Raw genomic sequence first — 22,983 nt, 5'->3', positions numbered from 1 at the left:
GAAATTTAAATAAAGAAGAAAAAAGTTATTGTTAAGGATTAAACCCTTCATCCTCACTTGATGAAAACGTTCTCTATTTCGAGTAATCTTTCATGATTCTAACAACTTAGCTTTTGAATATTGGAATCCCTTTCAAAGTCTATGAACCAAGGAAATGGACTCAAAATTTCTTTACCAAATGAAAATACCATAACCTAAGCTTTAGAATATTAAAAAATAAAAGAAGCACAACACAAAAAAAAAAAAGGATAAAAAACAAAGGTAAATAAGATCTCTAGGTGAATCCATGGAACATGCCACTCCAATTTTCACCGAAGGCACGCACTCCTTCGTGCTTGCTGCATTTTCCAACTTCCAAGTGTCTCTCACTTAGAAGCACTGGGTCTGTAATCTCCAAAACATGGTCGGGCAGGGCCATCTTGGCAAACATGTGAAGATTAGGGCCTTTCTCAAATGTGTCATCGATAGGTCTCTTCCCTGTCATCATCTCCAACAATAGGATCCCATAACTGTAGACATCTCCATATATTGACACCTCTCTTCCTTGGCCATACTCTTGTCACTCGAGAAAGTTTAGATATATGTAAATATAGCTGAAAAAGGATTTTTTGTTTTTTCCCCTTATTACATGACAAATATACTAGGAGATGAAGTTATTACAATACAATTTTATGATCAAACAAAGTATTTAGTGAATTATTCAATTAAGATGCTTGCTATGTTAAGGGGAATGGGCAATGGAAATGAACAATTGTTACCTGTTGCAGCTTATACAGTAGTTCACTTTATCCCAGCCGAGCTACTTTCAAGACTTGGTTCTGAAAATTCTTGAAAAATTCTAGCTAGCCCAAAATCCCCAAGATGGCCAATCATGTCTTTATCAAGAAGAATATTACTTGGTTTTACATCACAATGAATGATTGAGCTGCGGCAAAGGTGATGAAGATAGTCAAGTGCAGCAGCCACATCAATGGCAATGTTGATTCTCTCAAGAAGGTTTGGACGCTGAACTTGATTTGATCCGCTGATCATCCTGTGTTTCTTGGGTAGGATGCAACCATTTCTCCAGACTCCCTTCAGGCATGTACTCATAAACTAGAGCTTTAAAATTATTACCTTGAAAATCAATGCTTGAGCAAGAAGTTATGATCTTCAGCAGATTTCGATGCCGAATGTTTCTCAAGGCTTCACATTCATCTTTGAAACTTTTAGACGCTCCACGGCGTTGCAGGTTAAGAACTGTGATTGCAACCAGTGTTCCATATTCATCAATCTTTCCTTTGTACACAGAGCTAAAACTACCAACTCCAATCAAGTTGGGTGTAGAAAATTCATCGGTTGCTTTAAAGAGCCTTTCGTAAGAGATTTGAGGATCAATAAAGTATCAGAAGAGTGCTCCTTTCTTTTCTTTTTGAACCAACAAAACAAGAAAGACGAGACAGTGATGGCTCCAACAAGAGCACAAGGTATTGTGATTGCCAATAAATATTGCAGATGAGACATTTTTTGTCTTCTTTGGCTCTTTGTTGGGACACTCAGGCAAATGCAGTTCCAAAATTCCACCAGAAAGTTTGTCATTTCCAACAACTGATACTGCACTCTCGTTCGTGAAAACTCCTTTCCTCGGAACCTCCCCCTCAAAATTGTTATAGGAAAGATTTAAACTTATGAAAGGGGTTGTCACAAGAAAGTTTGGAAGTTGGCCTGACAGATTGTTACAAGAAAGGTCAAGAAATTGAATTCCCCTCAAAGAACTAAATGATGAAGGAATAGATCCTTGGAAGAAATTATCCTCCATGTGCAGGACCTCGAGGCTGGTGCATCCTCCAAGGCTAGTTGGAATTTCACCAGACAGCATGTTACAAGAGACATCCAGTTCACTCAGACCTTTTAGACTACCAATGGTTGAAGGCAAGGAACCAGTAAATTGGTTATGAGATAGATTCAGTGAAAATAATACAGAGGTGGTACCGAAAAGTTGTTCTGGTATGCTGACATTGAGGTTGTTTCTAGAGAGGCCCAACGACACCAAGTTATCACAACCTCCAAGACTAGCAGGGATGTTGTCTTGTAATTTGTTATCATCTAAATAAAGGACACTCAACATTGACAGATTTCCTAAAGAAGATGGAATTTTTCCTGACAGTCTATTGGAAAAGAGTGAAAACTGCTCTAGCTTTCGTAGATTACCAAAAGAAGTTGGAATTTCACCAGTGAATTGATTTCGATCCATGTGTAGGAAAGTTAAGTCAACTAAGTTCCCTATACCTGAAGGGATCCGTCCGACTATGTGATTTCCTGAGAGCCCAAAATAAGCCATATATTTTGAAAGATTTCCTACTGTAATCGGCAGCCATCCTTCTAATCTGTTGTTGTTGATGCTCACAACTTTCAACGTGCTGCAGTTGGTCAGAGAAGGAAAAAACGCCATTTCATCATCTCCTCCGGTTCCCAGGTTATTACTTCCGAAATGCAGTCGAGAGAGATGATGTAGTTTTCCAAAAATATCAGGTATTTTTCCTGTAAACTGTTATATGTAAACGAAATAATTTCAAGCTCAGAAGCATTGGATAATGACCCTGGAATCGGTCCGGAAAATTTGTTCTGCCATAATGCAAGCCATTGAAGATGGGGAAAGGATAGGCCTAAATTCGACGGAAGACTTCCGCGAAATCCATTGCCACCCAAATAGAAAGTAGTAATCAACGACAGATTATATAGAGATGCAGGGATGGAACCCGAAAGTTTATTTTCACCGAGCAGAAGACTAGTTAATCTCTTCAGCCGGCCTAAAGAATCAGGAATAGTTCCCTCCGAAACATTTCTTCTCAAAGACAAACTTCCAAGGGAGGTAAGATTACCGATGGAGTGCGGTATCTTTCCCTGGAGATTATTCTGACGAAAAGAGAGTATTTTGAGCTTTGACAAGAAACCAAACTCCATAGGAATTTCACCCCAAGCTTGTTACGATCAATATAGAGCTGTGCAAGGCCGGAGCAGCCTGACAAGTTGGCTGGAATTTTGCCTTCTATGGAATTATTGGTCAGCATCAGAATTCGTAATCTCAACAGGGGCCCAACTTCAGGTGGAATTTCACCATGAATTGTATTGTTTGCGAGTCTTATTTCTTGAAGGAAGCTAATATTTCCCACTTAAGGAGACAAGGAGCCTGCCAAGTTTTGGTCCGCTAGATTGAGAATTCTGACCCTTCCATGTCGACGGCCACATGTGATCCCTGGCCAGTAGCAGAAATCAAGAGAATCATTCCACGAGCTCAAGGTATTACTGTGCGGGTCTTGTATCTTTGCTTTGAAGGCTAGCAAGGCTTCAATATCCGTCTCGTTTCCACTAGAGCTACGAGGAGCTAGCAGTGATTGTTGAATCTGCAGTGAGGAGGAAAGAGGAGGTTAAAATCAGTGGCAGTGCTTTTCCTTGCATTAGTACAATGAGCACAGCAACAAGGTTCTGGACACAAAATGAAGACAATAGGTTCATCTTTGGAATTTAGAGAGGGATGACGATTGTACAGTGATAGACTCATAGTAAGCGGGTTGAAGACAACGTCCTTTTTCTTTATTACCATGAGACAACTAGACATACGAACGAAGATCTTTAGACAGGCTTCAGCGATTCCACGGAATAAATTTAATTAATTAGCATATACCATCGAGCTTTGTTACAAATTAATCTACAAGTATATATCTTTAGCCATTTAATGTCCTTTTCTTCTCTTGTTTGTGACAAAATTAATTATCAGGGGACACCATGTGCAAAATATTTCTAATCTCAATGTGTTTTGCCCATTGTAAATCACAAACAGGTAGGCTTAGTAGTTTAAATTATAAGCAATTCAGTTTTTACTCACCTTGATGCTTTTGTGGGTTTTTTTTTTTTTTTGGGAGCACAGAGTACTAAATTGGCAAAGAAATAATGGGTTCTTGAGTAAGTGAGTCTTCAAGGGTTTTAGCTAGTTGTGCACTGATTTTACAGTAGCAGAAGAAAGAAATGGCTTTAATAGGCAATATGAAATGAACAATTTTTGTGATTAGAGTGTGTTAAGAATTTAAGTATGCATAAAGAGTGAAGAATTTATCTGCTCTTATGCTGTTTAATTTGGACATTTTTTGTTTAAAGATCTGAGGTTTTTTTGGGATTTATTTAGGGTTTTAGCTTAAGTGGGGAAAAGTAAACAGTCTAACATTAGCGAAAAATAGGAGCTTTTAATGCACATTGAGAGTGGAAATTAGCCATGGAAGTAGTTTTATGTTCAATTACTGGAATTTCAATGACACTGTAACAATCCTTTGAAAAAAGAAGAAGAAATAAGAGGCACTTGAAACAACAATGTGTGCGAGAAACCCTCATTAAGATTCTAAAATTGAGAGGATGCACTCTTGACTTTTTAGTTTGAATTAAGTTACGCAGGATGCTTGTGATGGATGTTAATGTTTCATGACTAAATTGAGACTTAGTTATAGTAGTTTAATGCTTTATTTCAAGATAATTTATTTAAAAAAAAAGAGATTATCATGATGTGATTAATAGCATAGTTTATTATATTAATTGTAATGGTGGTGTTAATAATAATAGAAATGTAAATGACAATAACGATAATAATATAAGCATTATGGATATCCAGAGCTATCTTCGTATATTATCTTAATTACAAGTTTAAAGAATCTTATATTATTTCACAACATATGGATATAAGATGGTAGAATAAAATTTTTAAAAAATATTAAAAATAATATGTCAATACGTTTTGAATGAATTCAACAATATTGTAAAGTTTATGAATTAATTTAAAATTAAAGTATGAGTTAAAATTTTCAATAAAATATCATCATGTTTTTTTATATATTAGTATTAGATACTTCAAATAGAAAACTTCAAGAAAAATATCAATATTTGTGTGAAATTGTTAATAAATATTTTTAAAAAGTGTTTAAAATAATGTGTTTTCTATCCATGGATATTGTAAAACTAGAACACTTTGGATTTAGAAACATTACATGGGAAATTGAGTTAATCCAAGAAATTGTTTTATTTCAAGGTAATAATAATATATTTTTGTATTATTAATGCTAAATATGAATTATTTGAATATTTTTGTTTAATATTTACAATGTCTATGTTTTCTTGTATTTGCTGTAGAATTGTGTAGGAGCAATTTATGTCATAAATATATATGATTGCTTGTATATCTCTAAAAAATTGAATTTTATTTATTATTAAAAAAAAATATTGACTCAAAATATAATAGTTACATATAACTTTAACATATAATTCATTTTTATTTGGAAGGATGAAAAGGTGGTGTATTATATGTCTATTTTTTTAGGGGCTATTGACAATTCTTAAATATAATTTCCAAAACCACTTAAAGAAAATTTATGTAATAACTTGCGAATTCATTAATTATTCTCATAGTAAAATATTATTTAGTAAATGTTGAATATCTAAATAAATATAAATTTTTATATCCATATAAAGATGAAAGATATTACTTACTAGATTTTTAACATGAAGAACAAAAAACAATCAAGAAAAAATATTCAATTATGCATACTCATCAACACATAATATAATTGAATGTGCTTTAAAAACATGCCAGATTAATTTTACAAAAAAAAAATTCAAATTATAATAACATTAATTATACTACATAATTACTTCAAGAGAAAATATTAAGATAATCATCAACATTAATTTAATATTCACATTTAAATTTTATTCTTAATGAAATTTTAATTAATGTCATGATACAATCAAAAAGTGATGCAAACCATAAACCATCTTGAATGAATGGTATTTGTTATGAGATTATAACTAGTTTAATAAAATAATAAAACTGATTTATATTTAGAACATGTATAAATAATAGAAATATTTACATTCTTACTTGGAATAACTTTACATTGACCCCACACAATTATTTTTTAAACTCTTGTTTTATAGAAGCTAAAATAATATGTTTTTAATTTATGAGAATTTTTATTTATTTATTTTACATGTAAAAATTTATTTCAAAACAATTTTAAATAAATATAAATTTTTAAAACCTATTTTTTTTAAAATCGTAACTAAAAGTTTTTTTTTTATTTATGTATGTGTAGTTTAGTATTATAGTAATTTTTATGGTTGCAATCTAAAACAATTTGATTTTTTTAAAAAATATATTTTAATTATATGATATGTTTTAAAATATGATCAAAAAATTTTAATTTTTTATGTAAAATCTAAACAATTATTTGATCATTAAAACTTAAGATTACAGAAAACATCAATTACTAAGCAGTTCCTCATTATTATATCAAAAAAATATAAAAGCTAGTTCTAAGTCCCAACCTATCCACATATCTAATTTGGATAGGTTGATTATATTTTCGCGAAGATTATTTCATATTTTCAGTATATTTTGGTGTTGTTCTCCCTTCTTTCCATTCTTTTCCATTCATGCAAAAGAATAATTCTTCGTTAGCTATACTTATAGTTATGTACTCGCTGGAAAGTTCCACTATAAGTTAATTTCTGTATTTTGGATTGTGAAGTTAACTCATAATTAAATATATTAATTTAGATTTATTTTAAAATAATATTTTTTAAATATTTAAAAAAAAACTAAATTAACCTAACTAAAATTTACACGATTTTTGATAGAATCAATTTTATATATAAATTAAAGATAAATCTAGCTTAAACAAAGTTTGAATTATAAAGTTTTTGAGTTAACTCTATCATTTTAATGATATAATTTGCAATAAGGTTTTTTAGATATTTTTAATGCATATTTTTTAATAAATTATTTTTTCTTTTATTGATAGTGAAAAACTCATCATATAAATTTAACAGTTAGATTTAAATTGTATTTAACATTATGATATATAATGTTTTTAAAAGTAATTTTTACTTAAAAATATATTAAAATAATATTTTTTATTTTTTTATCTTTGACATAAAATCTCATAACATCAAAAAAATAAATAAATATTAATTTAAAATTTTCTTTTTTAAAAAAACATTCCAACAATAATCCAGGACCCAATTATCAAACAAACCCCAAATCCAAAATGATATTTTTGCTGGGCTCCAGATTGATACATCAAAGCCCAATCGCCATCCCAAATCAGCAAAGCTTCGCGAGCGAGAAAGGAGAGAGATGCGTGCTTCATTTTGAAGAAGATAAAGAAGGGGCACTTTGCCTTGGTCTTTTACTTGAAGAAGAAGAGGAGGAGGAAGAGCAGGTATGGACGAAGAAGCAGTAGTGAAATTTGTGGAGACATATTTAAAGAAGAAAGGGTTCAAGCAAGCAGAGCTCGCTTTCCATGAAGAAATCCAGCAGCAGCAGCAAAACAACAGCAATAATGCTATCAGTATCCACTCGGATCCTGATCTCTCTTCCCTCCTTCACTCCCTTTCTCAGTAACTCATGAACCCTACTTTTTCTTTCTCTTTAGTTTTTACTCAGCTTGATGCTTTTGTAGTTTTTGTTCTTTTTTTTAGCACAGAGTACTAAATTGCTAAAGAAATAATGGGTTCTTGAATAAGTTAGTAGTCAAGGGTTTTAGCTTGTTGTGCACTGATTTTATTGTTGGAGAAGAAAGAAATGGCTTTCATGGGCAATGTGAAATGAGCAATTTTAGTGTATTTTTGTGATTCCAATATGTTAACAATTTAAGTAAGCACAGAGAGCAAAAAGTTTATCTGCTTTTATACTGTTTAATATGGACATTTTTTTTTAAAGATTTGAGTTTTTTAGAAATTTATTTAGGGTTATAGCTGAAGTGAGGGAAGTAAACAGTTTAACATTAGCAAAAAATAGGCAATTTTAATTCACATTGAGAGTGGAAATTAGTCATGGAAGTAGTTTTATGTTCAATTACTGGAAATTCAATGACACTGTAACAATCCTTTGGAAAAAAAAAGAAATAAGAAGCGCTTAAAACAACAATGTGTGTGTGAAACCCTCATTATGATTCTAAAATTGATTGGTTGAGAGAAGATTTTGAATAAGAATTTGAAAGTGGAAATGGCTCCTGGAAAATGCTCAATTTGGAGAATTTTATTTACAAGGGAATGAGAATGTCCTTTTCTTTCAAGTTTTTAATAGTTTGGTTATTCATTCGGTCTGGAGACTCTGGTTATTAATTTCCTAAATAATTTTATTTTTGTCATTCAGACCAGAGGATAGTCCGGCACGTTACCAAGATGAGTATAGTAAACTAAGGTCGTGGGCTTATGGTTCGCTTGATCTGTACAAGGTAAACTAGTGATTAATTTCTTCTTTGTGCATGGTTCAACATGTACATATTTGTTTTGACATATGATTTTTGTACTTTGCTGATGTGGATTGCCTTTGAACACCACAGCATGAGCTGCTTCGTGTGCTTTATCCAGTATTTGTCCATTGTTATATGGATATTGTTGCTAAAGGACATATCCAAGAGGGTAAATATTGAATTTTTTCCTCTTCTTTAATCCTTATTGAAACCTGTAAATTCCTAAGTGGCTCGTTAGTGTGGCAATTGTCTCATATTTTTGCTATTATTATTTTACATCCCTAGCAAGAAATTTTTTCAATAGCTTCCGTGAAGATCATGAGATGATGCACTCACGAGACCTTCAAAAGTTGGAAGGGGTTCTTTCTCCGTCTCATCTGGAGGTTAATACCTCTCTAAGATTTTGCATTACATTTTCCATTCTTAATTTGGTTAAATTACTTCTGTAGATCTCATTATTTTTATTTAATTTTTTTCCTGTCAGGAAATGGAATTTGCTCATACTCTTAGGCAGAGTAAAGTCAACATTAAGATATGTCAGGTGATTTAAGGGTTTTCTTCTGTAATTTGTAACATGTAAGAATTCTGTTGGATTATATTTCTCAAAAGTTGGTTTTAACCCTATTATCAGTACTCCAACGAGCTCCTGTTGCAGCATCTTCGGAAGTCAAAATGCGCTATAATTCTGGGGATTGTCAATGAGCATATTAACTTCCAAGGTACATTTTACTTCCGAATTAGTTGCATCTGCATGTCCAGTTCATTAAGAATTTGGTGGACCCTGTAGAAAATACAAGTTCTTTTATATTGGCAGTTTCTCCTGGACAACCCATCTCAATTTCTGATGATCCTGATGCTGTAACATTAATTGGAAGCAGCCAGGATGCAGCTAATCAGATAAATAAAAAAGAAATACGTTGGGGGGTGAGTGCATTCTTCATCTTGGTGGTAAATTAGGAAGTTATTAGTTATTTTTATTGCTTTTGTTGTTTAGGTGTTAACTTTGAGCTTTTCTCTGTTTGCTATAGTTGCTTGAAGATTCTATAGAAGAACGATTGGAGAAGACGGGAGGTTTTCTCTCAGATTCTAAAAAGACAGAAGGAGAAACCAAAGAGGGGGACATGGATGAGAATAAGGTATAATACTCATCAAATCCTGCTTCTCCTCCATAATTTCCTTGATGCGGATTTCATATACTTAATAATTCTTGCTTGTCTTTAATTTAATTTTGTAATATATGCTATTTCTACTTTTATTGCCCTATAGGTTTTCCTTTCTGTTAAAGTTTGAGTTATTCCTTACATTGATGTCATCAACATCTTATTCAGAAAAGATCAATAGATGGTGGAAAGCAAGGAGCTTCAATCAAAAAGTCAAAAAAGGATAAAGCTGCTAGTGCAACAACTAAAATTGCTCGTCCTGAAGCTAATACAGTATCTGCAGTACCACGAGTCAAACCCGAGCTTCCTTTGCCAGTAATGTATTTTCTCGAATCCCAAGTCATTTTCTTCATTAGATCAATGGCGTTGTTGTGATATATATATTATCTAAATGGGACATGGATGGTGGTGATATCTACTAGGCTAACAAAGAGGAGGGTGTTGCATAAAAGGCCAAGGCTAAAGAGAAGATAATGTATACGAACATCGGAAGTTTGATCCTGTCACAAGCTTTATGGCTCCCTTTTATAAACTATTGAGAAGCCTTGCATATTATACACGTAGGAATTCTTATTCAACAAATCTTGTTCAACACACTTGAACACATGATATTTAACATCTTGTAACACATCATATGTGCTTTCAGGTGTGTTAGAATAAAATGGACATGTCATTTTGGCATGTTATGAGGACATGCAAGGTGACAAACTCGCTTTAATTAGGTGCTGAAAAACATGAGCATGCATTAATGTTTAATAACACCTAACCAAGGTAAGTTGTTACTTTACATGTCCTCAGCATGGTGTGAGTGTGACCAGGGGCGGAGGCGGGGGGGGCTGACAGCAAAGAAATTTTTTTTCCAGCCCCTCCCTTAACAATATTTATATTTTTAACCTAAATAATAAAACAACTAACATTTTGGCCCCCCTTAATTTTATTTTCTGGTTCCGCCCCTGAGTGTGACTATGAACAGAAGCTGGGTTCCATGGGGAACTGGTCTATGGATTCATAATAACTATACCCCTCGTCTCTATCAACTAGATTAATGAGGTTTTTACAGGCACGCTTGTTGACTGTTCAAAGTCTCATTTCCTTTATCCTGTCATCTTCCTCATTTGATTAATCTATTATATTACCATGCTTTATCATTGACCCCTGGAACCAAATTAGGCTCATAATGTATACAGCGTGAACTTGGCCTTGCATCTTTTCCCACGTGACTATATTTTATGATGTCTCTGCTATAAGGATTTTGCGTGACTTAGGTCCAACAGGAATAAACATTTGATTCTTTTGCTAACATAAGTTAGGGCTGCATTCTTAATTTCTGATAATTAATAAAGTAACAGTTCCTTCAGGCCAACTGAGGTGGAACAGTCTATTCTTGAGGACTTGAGAAACCGTGTACAGTTGAGTAGTGTGACACTGCCATCTGTCAGCTTTTATACCTTTATCAACACGCATAATGGGTAATTTCAGAACTTATGTGTTTTTATCAAGCTTCTCAATTTTTTTACATGATCAATTGTTCATTTTTTTATTTGAGTTTTCTTTCAGTTTAAACTGTTCATCAATTTCACATGATGGATCCTTGATTGCTGGTGGATTCTCAGACTCCTCACTGAAGGTTGCCTCCCATACTTGACCCAAATCCAACATGTTGGCCGCTGCTGTTGCTAATTCTGATCTGTGCCTTTACAGGTTTGGGACATGGCAAAGCTTGGACATCAAGCTGGCAATTGTAAATCTCTCCAAAGGATTAGTTTGTTTGATAATTTCTTATTTCTTCGATTCCAGCAGCAGTAAAGTACTATGCAAATCATCTCTTATGACACTTTACTAATTCAAAATGTATTTTAGATGGTGTAAATACCGAGTTTTGATGAATTGTTCTGTGTGTTTTTTGTACATTATCCATTTGGAAAATTCTCAATTATAGTCCAGCCAAAGAGCTACTACAGAGACATAATGAAAAAACACTGTAGATGTTAGTCCATCATAATTGAGAATTCTATCTTTCTGATATGGTTGTCATTGTGGCCATGCTTAGATGCTGGTTTTCATGTTAAAACATACTGGGCAAAGAGGAGTTATAATGGAAAATGTTTCTGCTGTCAGCTATTTTGCAGGGTGAAAATGATGCTTCTCCGAGTGAACCAGGCCAGAGTACAAACAGTGGCAAAAGATCTTATACATTGTTTCAGGGTCATTCAGGTCCAGTTCATTCAACCACTTTTAGCCCTGCTGGGGATTTTATTTTGTCGTCTTCAGCAGATACGACAGGTATATTCTCTTAGATTATCATTTCTCTGCTTATTTCTCTCTCTGCAAACATGGAAGTTTTCTTTTGTTTTTTACTTTTGTTTATTTTATTTCTTTTGCAAACGACACGCTGCTCTGCTGCAGTTCGATTATGGAGCACAAAACTCAATGCAAATCTTGTTTGCTACAAGGGCCATAATTACCCTGTCTGGGATGTTCAGGTATAAATTGGAACTTCCTACTTTGTTTTGATTCGATCTTATCGTTTTATCCATCCATTGTCTTTTGATGATCGTGATCAAAATTGAGGTAGCAGAGATTTCCATAAATACTAAATGGTCATGCCTCACTTCTCATGTGTTCATACTAAACTATTCGTGCAGTTCAGTCCTGTGGGACAATATTTTGCCAGTGCTTCACATGATCGCACAGCAAGGATTTGGTCTATGGATAGGATACAGCCTTTGAGGATAATGGCAGGTCATTTGTCTGATGTTGATGTAAGTAGCTTTTACATCTGTTTTATTGGTCTGGTAGTCTGGATTTGGTTGCAACAAAGTAGTTCATGATATTTAAATAGAAGAAACGGGCCAAATTCATTCTTCAAGTTAACCTCCCTCATAAATTTTTGTAGCGACCGAGGATGAATTTATCATGTTGAGCCTGCTCTATGTATAATATTAAGTCAGCAAATTCAGGAAAATACTTTCCTTTGTTTTCTAATTCTGCAATATCAGCTACATTGAATTGGATTCCATATATTTCAGTGCTTGCAATGGCATGCCAACTGCAACTACATCGCCACTGGCTCCAGTGACAAAACAGTTAGACTGTGGGATGTACAAAGCGGGGAGTGTGTCCGCATTTTTATTGGTCATAGGAGTATGATTTTATCATTGGCCATGTCACCTGATGGTCGATATATGGCATCTGCTGATGAAGATGGGACAATCATGATGTGGGACCTCTCTAGTGGCCGCTGCATATCACCTTTGATAGGCCACAATTCATGCGTATGGGCACTCGCCTTCAGGTGCAAATCCTAGGGACACTAGAAGAAATTTCAAAACAACGTTTTGGACTCTGTCAATATTTCTTTAGTCATTGATGGCTAGATTTCTAACAAAACTTATTTTTCTCATCTTGAATGCCAGTTGTGAAGGATCTCTTCTAGCATCTGGTTCAGCTGACTGTACTGTAAAATTATGGGATGTTACTACAAGCACAAAGGCCCCAAGGACAGAAGAAAGGTAAGTTTCCCTGTGAAAGTAGCTCGTTATGTCTCATCTTTTGAACTTTTTTTTTGGCGGGGCCATTTACAGTACCTGTTTCATTTAATCAGCAAGAGTGGAAATACAAACAGATTGAGATTGTTAAAAACTTTGCCGACGAAGTCTACTCCAGTTTACACTTTGAGGGTAATTCTCTAAAAGCTCAACTCCTTAAACTTGATTTCGTATCTTATTTATGCCTTTTGATATTAGTTTTCCAGTACATAACCTTCGTACTATATTATTGGGACAGTTTTCCCGTAGGAATCTGCTTTTCGCTGCTGGAGCCCTCGCTAAAAGTCAGTGACCATTATTAAAGCATGATGTGACTGGACGGGTTGACCAACTGAGAATGGTCCGAGTTCCCCCCACGGCAAGTCCACCATCAGTTGACACTGACTAGCAGTAAAATCAAAATTGATGTACAATCTTAATCAGTTATGACACTGCCCGTTGTTCTTATCTCAGCACAGTTCGTTTAGCAATTTCAAGGTTGTGTATCAAGATTCACATAATCAATTTAACTAGAACGGAAGAAGGAAGCCCCTCGTTTTTCTAAGCAATTTTTTGCCGTGTGCCTGGATTAGCTACTTGTCATGTCATATTGAGATAGTACTTGCCGGTTCGCGTTCACATAACCATCAGGCTTTTAGTTTCGTACTAGTCTACAAGCAAGAGGGGGGTAGGGTATTAATTTTGTGTCTATCCATTACTAGGGCAAATGATAGAATATATTAGGGTTTCCAAATTCTCACCAAAAGCTAAAGCTGCCAGCCAATTAATTCACCAGGATCAACGAGAATGCATGGATCCATTTGGTCAGAGTTTTTACTTCTAATCATTACAAACCATACGATGAAGCTTGGAATCATGTACCACTAAGTTCAGAGCCCTAGAGCCCAATTTGTGCCTCCTAGAGGGAAAAAAATAGAAGTGAAATCATGGAGTCACAAAATGCCCTGTTCTCAAAACACAGTACTTCTCAAAAACAGTACAGATAACGGTACAACCTACTGGAAGAAGAAACAGTTGGGATATGGGAATCATCCCTGTATTTTCCCGCCATGGCACTATTTTGTGTCCCCATCAGTCAGAAAAGAAGTGGATAAACTGTTTCCACACCCTGTCATACAAGTTTATCCATAAAAAAAATCAAGCTCAGGCACTGAAAAAACGTTAGGTAAGTCATATTTCTGCGGATTTCTTTCTCCAAAGATCTAGTAAAAATCGTGTGCAGTTGTTTCAGCATCTCCCCTCTCTTTCCATGCAAGATCTTTTAAGGCTGTCGAAGCCGATGTATGCAGGGACCTGGTGAAAACTCGAGTCCGCCCTTGTATCCGCTGCCCAAGTTTCATGTAAGCCATCAATATCTGCTTGCTTTCTCTTGCATTATAGAACATAAAAGCATGCACTTGAAAATTTTCTGCTGCTTCTTTCTATTATTTCAATATGATTTTGGAGTTTATAGTACCTTTTTATTTATTTATTTTGGTTGATACTTTTTGGTAGAGGTAACGAAACCCTAGACATAGTTCTCTGTAATTCACAAGAAAACTAAAACCAGAAAGTAGGCATCAGGCGAGCTTGTCTATACAAGCAGGCATGAGGCTCTATATTCTTCATCATCTACCTGTAAGAGAGTGTTGTAATTTCAGCAATCTGATTTTTGACGACTCCACAGAAAAAGAAAAACGAAAAAGAAAGAAAGAAAAAGTTGTAAATCAAAACCAACAGGAAACCTAGAAATCTCAACTCGTTAATTATCAGTTAAATTGCAACTAGAATTCGCAAGTCCTGAGAATTATATGCTAATCCAGTGCATCACAATCCTGCAATCACTCAATTTAGGACTAATCCCAACTTGGAATTTGAAATCTTGGTATTATAAACACATGGAAACCCTGAAGTACTCATGCACCCACTACCTCATACTCAGGTTCTTTAAGGAATTCACCGGATGATTCAACTCTAGAGCTTAATTCAGCTTGCTCAGTATGATGATAGATAATATATAGTAGGTGACACATAGCAAGCAGGAAAATAATGCACTAGGCATCATGAATTGTCATTCATGCAAGTAGCGTTCGCTTAGTGTCTGCAATATTCTTGAAATTTCAGCATATGAACAAGGTGCTCTTGGGGCATGATTGGAAGAGAACAATTTCCAGCCAGGCACTTTTCATAGTGTAAAATGGTGATCATTACAGCAACCAAAAACCCTCAAGAGATTAACTCAACACATAGGAAACATGCAATTTCATCAGCCATATGATCATTATCGGTGAGAAAAAAAATTTAAGGTTGAGGCTTAGGAGTTTGCCCAAGTTTCAATTCCCCACTACAAACCATAAAAGAAGAAAAGCCTAATTTCGTTAACTACTTGAGCACGTAGTATTGATAGTGGTATTGCTTATTCTGTGAAATTTCCTAAAACTGCTTGGAATTCACCGGGCTATATTCTGACATACAGGAAATCGTAGACAGTTCAAACAATTGCCCTTGTGCTGTCCTTAGAGATCAGCCCCCATGCTGCATCTTTGGTCATACTTTTAACTTCGAAGCTATTCCCCTTCTCGTCTGCTCAAGTAAACCAGAAAAAGAATTTCTCCATCCTATGTTGTTCTCAAGGAAAGTTAAAGCCTCCATCTCTCAGAAAAATTTCTAGATTCCTTAGCATCGTCTGACTTTCAGCTACAAGATTCATGTTTTCAGCATAGAAATTCTGTTGATAGTGTAAAGAGGATATTATTAATTAAGAGTAAAATTTGAAAAAAAAAAAAAGGCATGAAGAAATTCTTGTGGCACTCTGGTCATTGGTTTTAACAGATTGTGAAATCAAGAAGTGTCTTTCCTCACTGATTTAAGGTAAACGAACTAGCACAGCCCGCATTTTTCATCATGTAAGATGTTTCCCACAGATAATTGACCAAATATTTTCCATCCCCGGAGTACATAAATTGGTTTTGCTAGCATTTGGATCTCACCAACCTATTAAACACAAGACCCTATCTTAGTTAATATCATCCTACACTCATTCTAAGCAACCGTTACATGCACCACAACCCTCCTTGCCTAGGAATATTTCTCCAAACTCCTGTCACCATATCTTTTATTAATCTTGTTTACACTACCAGAAAATTAAAAAACACAGACGGAATTTTCTGTCAGCAATTTCATCATCATTTAGTCTCCCGGCAGAATTTGCCATATGAGATTACAAAAAAAAAAAAAATCATCTTATAATCCTCAACCACAACAATCATATTATCCAAAATCCTAACAACAACATGCAACCAATTATATTGGAATATACAACCTTAACACTACTAACATGCTACAAATAAGGTTACACATTAATTTCTATCATTCTCAACTCAAATTCAAATGACAGCTCTTAGTCGAATCCATTCACATAGTTAATAATCTATGTTTGAACAATATAATGCTATTAACATAGAAAAACACAAAAAAAATGAGAGATTTTGAATACAAGTCACGCTTAATTTTCACTTATTAAGAAACTTATTAAACCCAAAATGAAATTTCCACATATCAAACAATTGATTCCTATATATATAAACAGCAATAGAAAAGAAGACACGAAGTGATTGATACCTTGATAATGTGGGAGAGATTCAGCTTCCTTGTCAAGTTAATTGAGCCTGCTAGATTGGCCAGGATAAGAAAAGGTGAGTCGTATATTGTGTTTACCAAACATAAAACCCATTAAAAATAATCTAAAAGAAGCTTTGCATCAATTTGCCTAATAATAATAAAAAAAAAAATTATCCTCTGAATTATTTTAAACTACGATACACATAATTTTTGGCTAAACATATATAGTCTTATGCTAAAATTTTTGAAGGAGAATCAGGAGATCCTACTCCATATAGGATCTGATCTTTTAGCCATGTGAGATTGTTAAGCCCTTAAGTTAGGCCTAGAAGTCATTGTGTAGTCCTTAAAATGTTTAGGATGTCTTTTTTTAGTTTAAAACTCTTTAATTATTTTTCTTAGTATATAAGTAGCTGAAAATATTTGAATAATATAAAAAATTGAAGTGGGATTCTTAGGATGGAAACCTTTTCAGCAGAATTTTAGCTTTTTAGCTTTGTTGTTTTCATTTGTGTTAGTTTATATCAAAACTTTTCTTATGTTGTTTTTGTCTTGTGTCCGGGCTACATTAATTGATATCAAAACTACGTTAAAAAAACCTTGCAAAACCCAACAACAAAACCACCCATGAAGTCAGCCCCCACAATCTTTATCCTTAACGATACCCCAAATCCAAACCAGAAATTAAAAATAAAATCTCAAACTTAAAGAGCTAGTGCATCCAGCTTCTTTCAAGAACAAAGCAAATCCATAGCTAGTGGGTGCTGTATGGAAGAACCCTAGAGTCGCCAAGTTGAAAGAATTGTCTAGAATCTTTTCTGACTAGTGGTTGTTTGTCTTTTGGGATAGAGAGTGCATGGTGGGTGAAGGGAGTGGTAGTAGTCATGTTGATATAGTGGTGGGCAAAGGAGAAATACTTGGTTTTGATTTGGAATCCAAAGCAATGGAAGGAGGGATAAGAAGATATAAAAATATAAAGCGCACTTTGAATATTAAATCAATTATAATAACAATTGTAGGTCAGTATATAAGGTTTTCTCAACTAAATATGCAAAGTATAACTTTTAAATGTCCAAAGGAAAAGCTCAAGGTTTTAGGTAATTTTTCAAAATTACTTGTAACTATAGTCTCATTTAATAGATCCATAAATAGTCTTTTAATAGTTTTTTTTTTTTAATGATGTAGCTCAACCTTCTTAATTTTTTTTTTTATAAGGAGGCACAACAATTTAGTTTTTTCTTAGCTATGCTATAGTTCACAGATTATTTTTATTAACTTTCCTAATTTTTTTTAAAAAAAACTTATTTTTATACAAGAAGTTTGCTTGTAAATTAAACAGAGAATGACATATGCTATCATAATCTCACGACAAGTTTCATCATTTATCATAAAGTTTCAAAATAATTTTTATATAAAAATATATTGAAATAATATTTTTTTTATTTTTTAAAATTTATTTTTTATATCAGCACATTAAAATAATATAAAAAAATTAATTTAAAACAAAAAAAAAATAAAACAATCCTTTCTTTTAAAAAACATTTTTAAAAATACAAAAAACAACCATGCTCTTGAGAAGGGGGAAGAGTAATAAAACTGAAACATCTATGAATTAAATCATAAAACTCAACTTAAAAAAATAATAATAAGGGAATACAAGATCTTATGCATGATGCCATGTTGTAAGATTAAATAAGGATTATGGCTATGGCTTATCATGCATGTAGATTGCAAGTCCTAGTTAAGATGTGTGTGGAGTACCTTTGTACTACATCTTGTCACGTGTCAAGTACCTTTGTGCTAGATCGTATCACCTCAATAGAGAGGCCAGGAGGGTGATGAACAATCCAAGCTTAGCTATGGGATAAGATTCCCCATTGCTTTAAGGTGTCATTACTAGGTTAATTTCCACATTCTCCCTTGCTTTAAGCTTAAATTTTAATCTTGATGTGCACCTAATATTTCAAGAACATATGCATTTGATATGTATTCTTCTCTTTACTGCTGAAATCACCTGCAGAAAAAATAGCAGATGGAAGTTCAACTTTGTCAATAGTAGAAAAAATGTTCCCTCAACACCATGCGTGTGTGTGTGCGTGTGTGTGTGTGTGATGCTACCATGGAATACGAAGGAAAGGCAAACCCAAGGAAAGACTATTACTTATCACTAAAACTCACCACATAGATAAGATAAGATTAAGTGCTGTATAGGAATGTTTTTGAAACGGTGTTTTCAAGAAATTATTCAAAAAATAATTAATATTATACTCTCAGACATCCTCTGCTACGTGTTACAAAATTTTAGAGATAGAATAGTTACATACTTTTGAGTTAAAATTTACAGCTACAAAATGTAAGTGGATGCCATGGAACTTCAAGCGGTGATGCTGACTTGAAATCACTTATCCATCCATTATAACAAGCACCAAGTTGTCTAAATCGTTGGCTTGGAAAGGGATAGAATTAGCAACGAAGGCCATGCTCGATACATTGAGTTAGAGTAACGTAAAAGTGAGGCGGCTCATCTGATCAGGCTAACTAGACCAACCCAATAGTTGAAAGTGATCATCAGTTGGTGCCTTCATTTTGCACCAAAAGCTAAAACAGGCTAATCATCTAACCTTCTTAGCTAGAACCACATTGTTTTGTTCTTTGGGTTAATTTCCTACAATAATAGGATGGCCTAACATACATACCGATCCCCGACAGATTATCGAAACCGAATCAGACAGCATCATCATCTAGTTTGTGTATTAGAGTTGAAGTATTTTGCTCTCGAAGACCCTCAATTATTACATATCAAGAGTTCTTTATGTCTACTTAAACTCATGGTGTTTCGGACCTCCTTTTCACCATCCTTTAGGCATTTACTCTTATCACATATCTTGTTATATGATTGTTGAGCTCATATATATTCATTCCACATTTCAAAATCAAGAACTTGAATTCTCCAAAGCATCGGCATCAGCTTGGAAAATATAATTAACATTCTTCCTTCTTTTAAAGAAAATATATAAAATTCATGTTCAGCACCCCATCCCAACTTTCATCTAAAAACTCTTCAACTAGCTGTCCTCTGATGTTTGGGTACTGCATGCCCACAAACAACTACAAAATTGTTTAACTTTGTGTGTAGCAATTGCAAAACATTCTGACCAGGTCTTTACTGTATTTAAGAAGTTAATTCGTGATACATTGTATCGGGAAAAACAAGACAAAGAACAGGAGGGAAAACAAAGACAGGCTGTGTCAAGCCAGTGTCCACATTCGTATACTCATGGAGATGAAACCAAAAAAAAAAAACATATTGCTGAAATCCCTCATGAATGCACCAACCGCCTCGATAGCATAAAAGAGCAGTTAATTTTACTTCCTAGCTAGTAAGTCCTCAGAATTGCCAGCTAAAATACCTAGATAATTATTCCTAAAATCCTCCCAACAGGCGGATTGGTGAACTAATTAAGCATCTTGTGCAAGAGATGATTACATATAGAGTCGGATCCTTTAGGCAACTTGATATAAACAAATAATTTTTAATTGAAGTAGTAGAAGTAGGACATGCTACAAAGAAATCGAAATGTTGGAAAGATGTAACATGAACTATCACACAAAGCATTTCAAGAATTGAACTACTAGAATAGCAGTATCAACTACTTTAAAATTCAAGAATTTAACTGAGTCTCGTTGTTCAAAAGAATTGAAGAGATTAAAAAAATGGTTACCTTGGCAAACAACGCGCGAGTTATTAAACACTCCATGGATCATTGCCACCATTTGTTCTCTAAAGCAATTGAAGGCCCTTAAGTCATCATCCAAAACTATCACCATGCTCATACTCTTCGGGATGACCCTTCCATGATATAACAAACAAAATGTTATGTTGTATTGCAGTCAAAACACAAAAAATTAGAGATCAACTCTTTCTGATTCTACATAGAAAATAATGAAATTTTCTTGCAGTGTAGCACAGAGTTCAATCCAATTTATATGATTGTTGCTGAAACCAAGAATGATGACAACAACAGATAAAAAGGAATTATCAAAAGACGAGAAATCTGAAAAATGTCTCTAGAATTTTCAGTAAATGTTTAATCAAAACTCATGCTGTATCATAACTTACAGTTTATCAAGACCATGCAGACTAAGGTAGAACACAGCATTCGGAAACTTCGATCTTTGGCTTGATAACACACCTTCATTTCTCTAATCTTGTCAACAATCTTGGACTATGTCTTGATGTGAATCCAGAATACAAGAAAGAAACTGGTTGGTGTTTCAATTTGAAAACAAGAATAACAAGCCATGTGATTGGTTGCTTAAATTTGCAATGCAAAAATCACAAACCAAGATGATTTGTTTTATAGATAAAACCATGTATAAGTTCAAATTATAATCCTTACGCAAACAAAAGAAGATAATAATGAAGCAGATAATAATGAAGTAGAGATTACACTTAGCATAATATACAGTAGAGAAAGTACCTTACTAGTAAAAAACTACATAAAATAAACAGATGTCTGTGCTCTAAATGCTGAATGTCTGCTATCTGAAGTGCTTGCAGACCTGCTTTTGTCCCTTCCATGATAAATGAGTTGACTATCCATGGCTTATCCGCAAAAGCTCAAAAAAAAAAAAACACTACAACAAAGAGCAACTATGGCTGCAGATATTTCCTATTTCTGGAAAGAACATCATTCGATAAGTTTAAAGACTTTCTGTCTCTTCTTCGTACAAGAAATATCACATTCACATCAGATCGAACATGTACCATAACAAGAACACAAATGTAAAACAAAACCCATTTCCAAGAGCCAATGCAAAAAGATCAGATCAGTGTTTTACCAAGTGCAAAGCAAAGACTACTCACCGGCAACCCCTTCTTGTACTCGTACAACAAGCAACCCTATCTGCAGCTAGACTAGGGTTTTGAGCCAATAAAAAGGAAAACCCATTTTCACAAAAAAAAGTACAAGCTACTAGATTCTTGCCAGATTCAGGTGAAAACAAGGTCATATCAGATGCGTATCTCGAGTACATAGCATAATCGCATGCGCAAGAGACGAGCAAAGAAAAGAAAAGAACGGTTTTTGCTTTGCAAGTAAGCTGGACCATGCTCAGAAAAACTTAGCTAGAGATCTCGCGAATGGAACGGTCCCATGCTATGTATATATATACTACTCTACACAGTGTTTTTCCGCTATAAGTTGCACAGTAATCAGTCTTAAATACCATCAAAAGCAACGCCATTAAACTAAACAACAATTTAATACACAATAAACTAATAAAATCGAAACAACAAAAACGAAACCCCAAGTGGATATCTTGCTGCTTCCTTTCCTTTTTTGCCTACGATGCACCACCATCTTTTCATCTCCAGGAGTTCTCTTTGTTTGGGTGTGTAAAGAGAGGGAATTAAAAAAGATTTAGAGAGAAACAAATTATTTTCTGGGGCAAAAAACAGGCCAAAAGATGATCATCAAAGAGAGAAGAGATCAGATTCCGGCTCTGGAAGTGACAGAAAGAGAAATGAGCACGCAAAAGCAATGGTATAATTTTATACAAATATGCCTCTGTGTGCTCACTCTCTTCTGTCAATTTCTAATGTCCCAGAAGCTGGAAAAAAAAAAAGGGAAAGAAAACAAGCAAGCAAAACCTTTTCTGTTCTAGTTTTGAGCTCCCAGTGGAAGATAAAACATACCCAAAAATGGAAAGAAAGAGAGAGCATAAAATGTACAAAAGAATGAGTCAGATCTGAGAAACAACGGATACCCTTTTAAGGAAAGTTGCCAAAAATCTACAATTGGCTCTCTTTTGTATGTCAAAACCCAATCAAGATTTAGGGTTTCTCTCCAAGAGATCAAAAGAACAAAGGAACAATAGCCACCACAAGAAGGTCAAGAAACGAGAAGAGAGAAAGAACCCTTCGGTGTATGTACCTCTCTTATCTTCTCCTGTTACCCACACACTCTCACCAGACCAAAAGAAAAGGAAGTAGATAGGAACTCAAACTGCTTGGCTTTGTAGAGGAGCACTTCACCTTCTCTCTCTGTCATGCAAGATGTACAGGTGTCGGTGACACGTGTACACAAGTGTCCTTTCCTCTAACAAAATCTACCAGTTTTTGTAGACGCACACCCAACCACTCATTAAAGAAAAAGAAACATGGAGTGGTTTTCCTTTGCTATAACAAATGGCCCCATAATTTTTACCCAAAAATAATAGGGTGGGGGTAACACCCAGTAAAAATAAAGGGTATTTTCAGTAATGCGGTGCCGTTGTCTAGCCATGTTTTAAAATTAAAAATATTATTTTAATATTTTTAATTTAAAAACCTGAATGATATTTTTTTAATATAAAAACACGCGTATAATTGAAACCACGACCACGCTGCAAGCA

The 22,983-nt window shown here is 34.3% G+C and overlaps 2 protein-coding genes and 1 long non-coding RNA gene across 11 annotated transcripts; 1 reads left to right on the top strand and 2 right to left on the bottom strand.

Annotated features, from left to right (window-relative positions):
• Positions 1–274: 274 nt before the first annotated feature.
• On the bottom strand, positions 275–2,431 carry LOC105134141 (putative receptor-like protein kinase At3g47110). Its single transcript, XM_011038440.1, has 3 exons — positions 1,464–2,431; positions 1,117–1,352; positions 275–477 (listed from the first exon to the last, which is right to left on the bottom strand). Exons 1-3 carry the CDS (start codon positions 2,429–2,431, stop codon positions 275–277), a joined length of 1,407 nt encoding a protein of 468 aa, XP_011036742.1.
• A 4,641-nt stretch (positions 2,432–7,072) lies between these two features.
• Positions 7,073–13,535, top strand: LOC105134091 (transcription initiation factor TFIID subunit 5-like). 2 transcript variants are annotated; one of them, XM_011038367.1, is made up of 19 exons: positions 7,073–7,422; positions 8,180–8,261; positions 8,370–8,448; positions 8,565–8,662; positions 8,764–8,820; positions 8,911–8,998; positions 9,094–9,203; positions 9,308–9,415; positions 9,608–9,759; positions 10,798–10,908; positions 10,997–11,066; positions 11,141–11,180; positions 11,558–11,722; positions 11,846–11,922; positions 12,085–12,201; positions 12,469–12,734; positions 12,856–12,951; positions 13,044–13,119; positions 13,226–13,535. In XM_011038367.1, exons 1-19 carry the CDS (start codon positions 7,247–7,249, stop codon positions 13,277–13,279), a joined length of 2,022 nt encoding a protein of 673 aa, XP_011036669.1. In that variant the 5' UTR covers positions 7,073–7,246; the 3' UTR covers positions 13,280–13,535. The 2 variants fall into 2 exon arrangements, with proteins under 2 accessions (XP_011036669.1, XP_011036668.1); XM_011038366.1 differs by having other exon boundaries at positions 10,789–10,908.
• A 392-nt stretch (positions 13,536–13,927) lies between these two features.
• LOC105134092 (uncharacterized) lies at positions 13,928–22,759 on the bottom strand. Of its 8 annotated transcripts, none has more exons than XR_843927.1 (5): positions 20,310–22,759; positions 18,349–18,601; positions 16,588–16,637; positions 14,444–14,602; positions 13,928–14,312 (listed from the first exon to the last, which is right to left on the bottom strand). It is a non-coding gene; the product is annotated as an uncharacterized LOC105134092 (long non-coding RNA). The 8 variants fall into 8 exon arrangements; XR_843928.1 differs by having other exon boundaries at positions 16,588–16,634; XR_843934.1 differs by having other exon boundaries at positions 18,381–18,601.
• Positions 22,760–22,983: the final 224 nt, after the last annotated feature.

The sequence above is a fragment of the Populus euphratica genome, unplaced genomic scaffold (assembly GCF_000495115.2).
Source record: "Populus euphratica unplaced genomic scaffold, PopEup_1.0 scaffold40.1, whole genome shotgun sequence".
Lineage (NCBI taxonomy): Eukaryota > Viridiplantae > Streptophyta > Magnoliopsida > Malpighiales > Salicaceae > Populus > Populus euphratica.
Note: the sequence above shows the minus strand (reverse complement) of the source record. Positions and strands in the feature narration are given on the sequence as shown.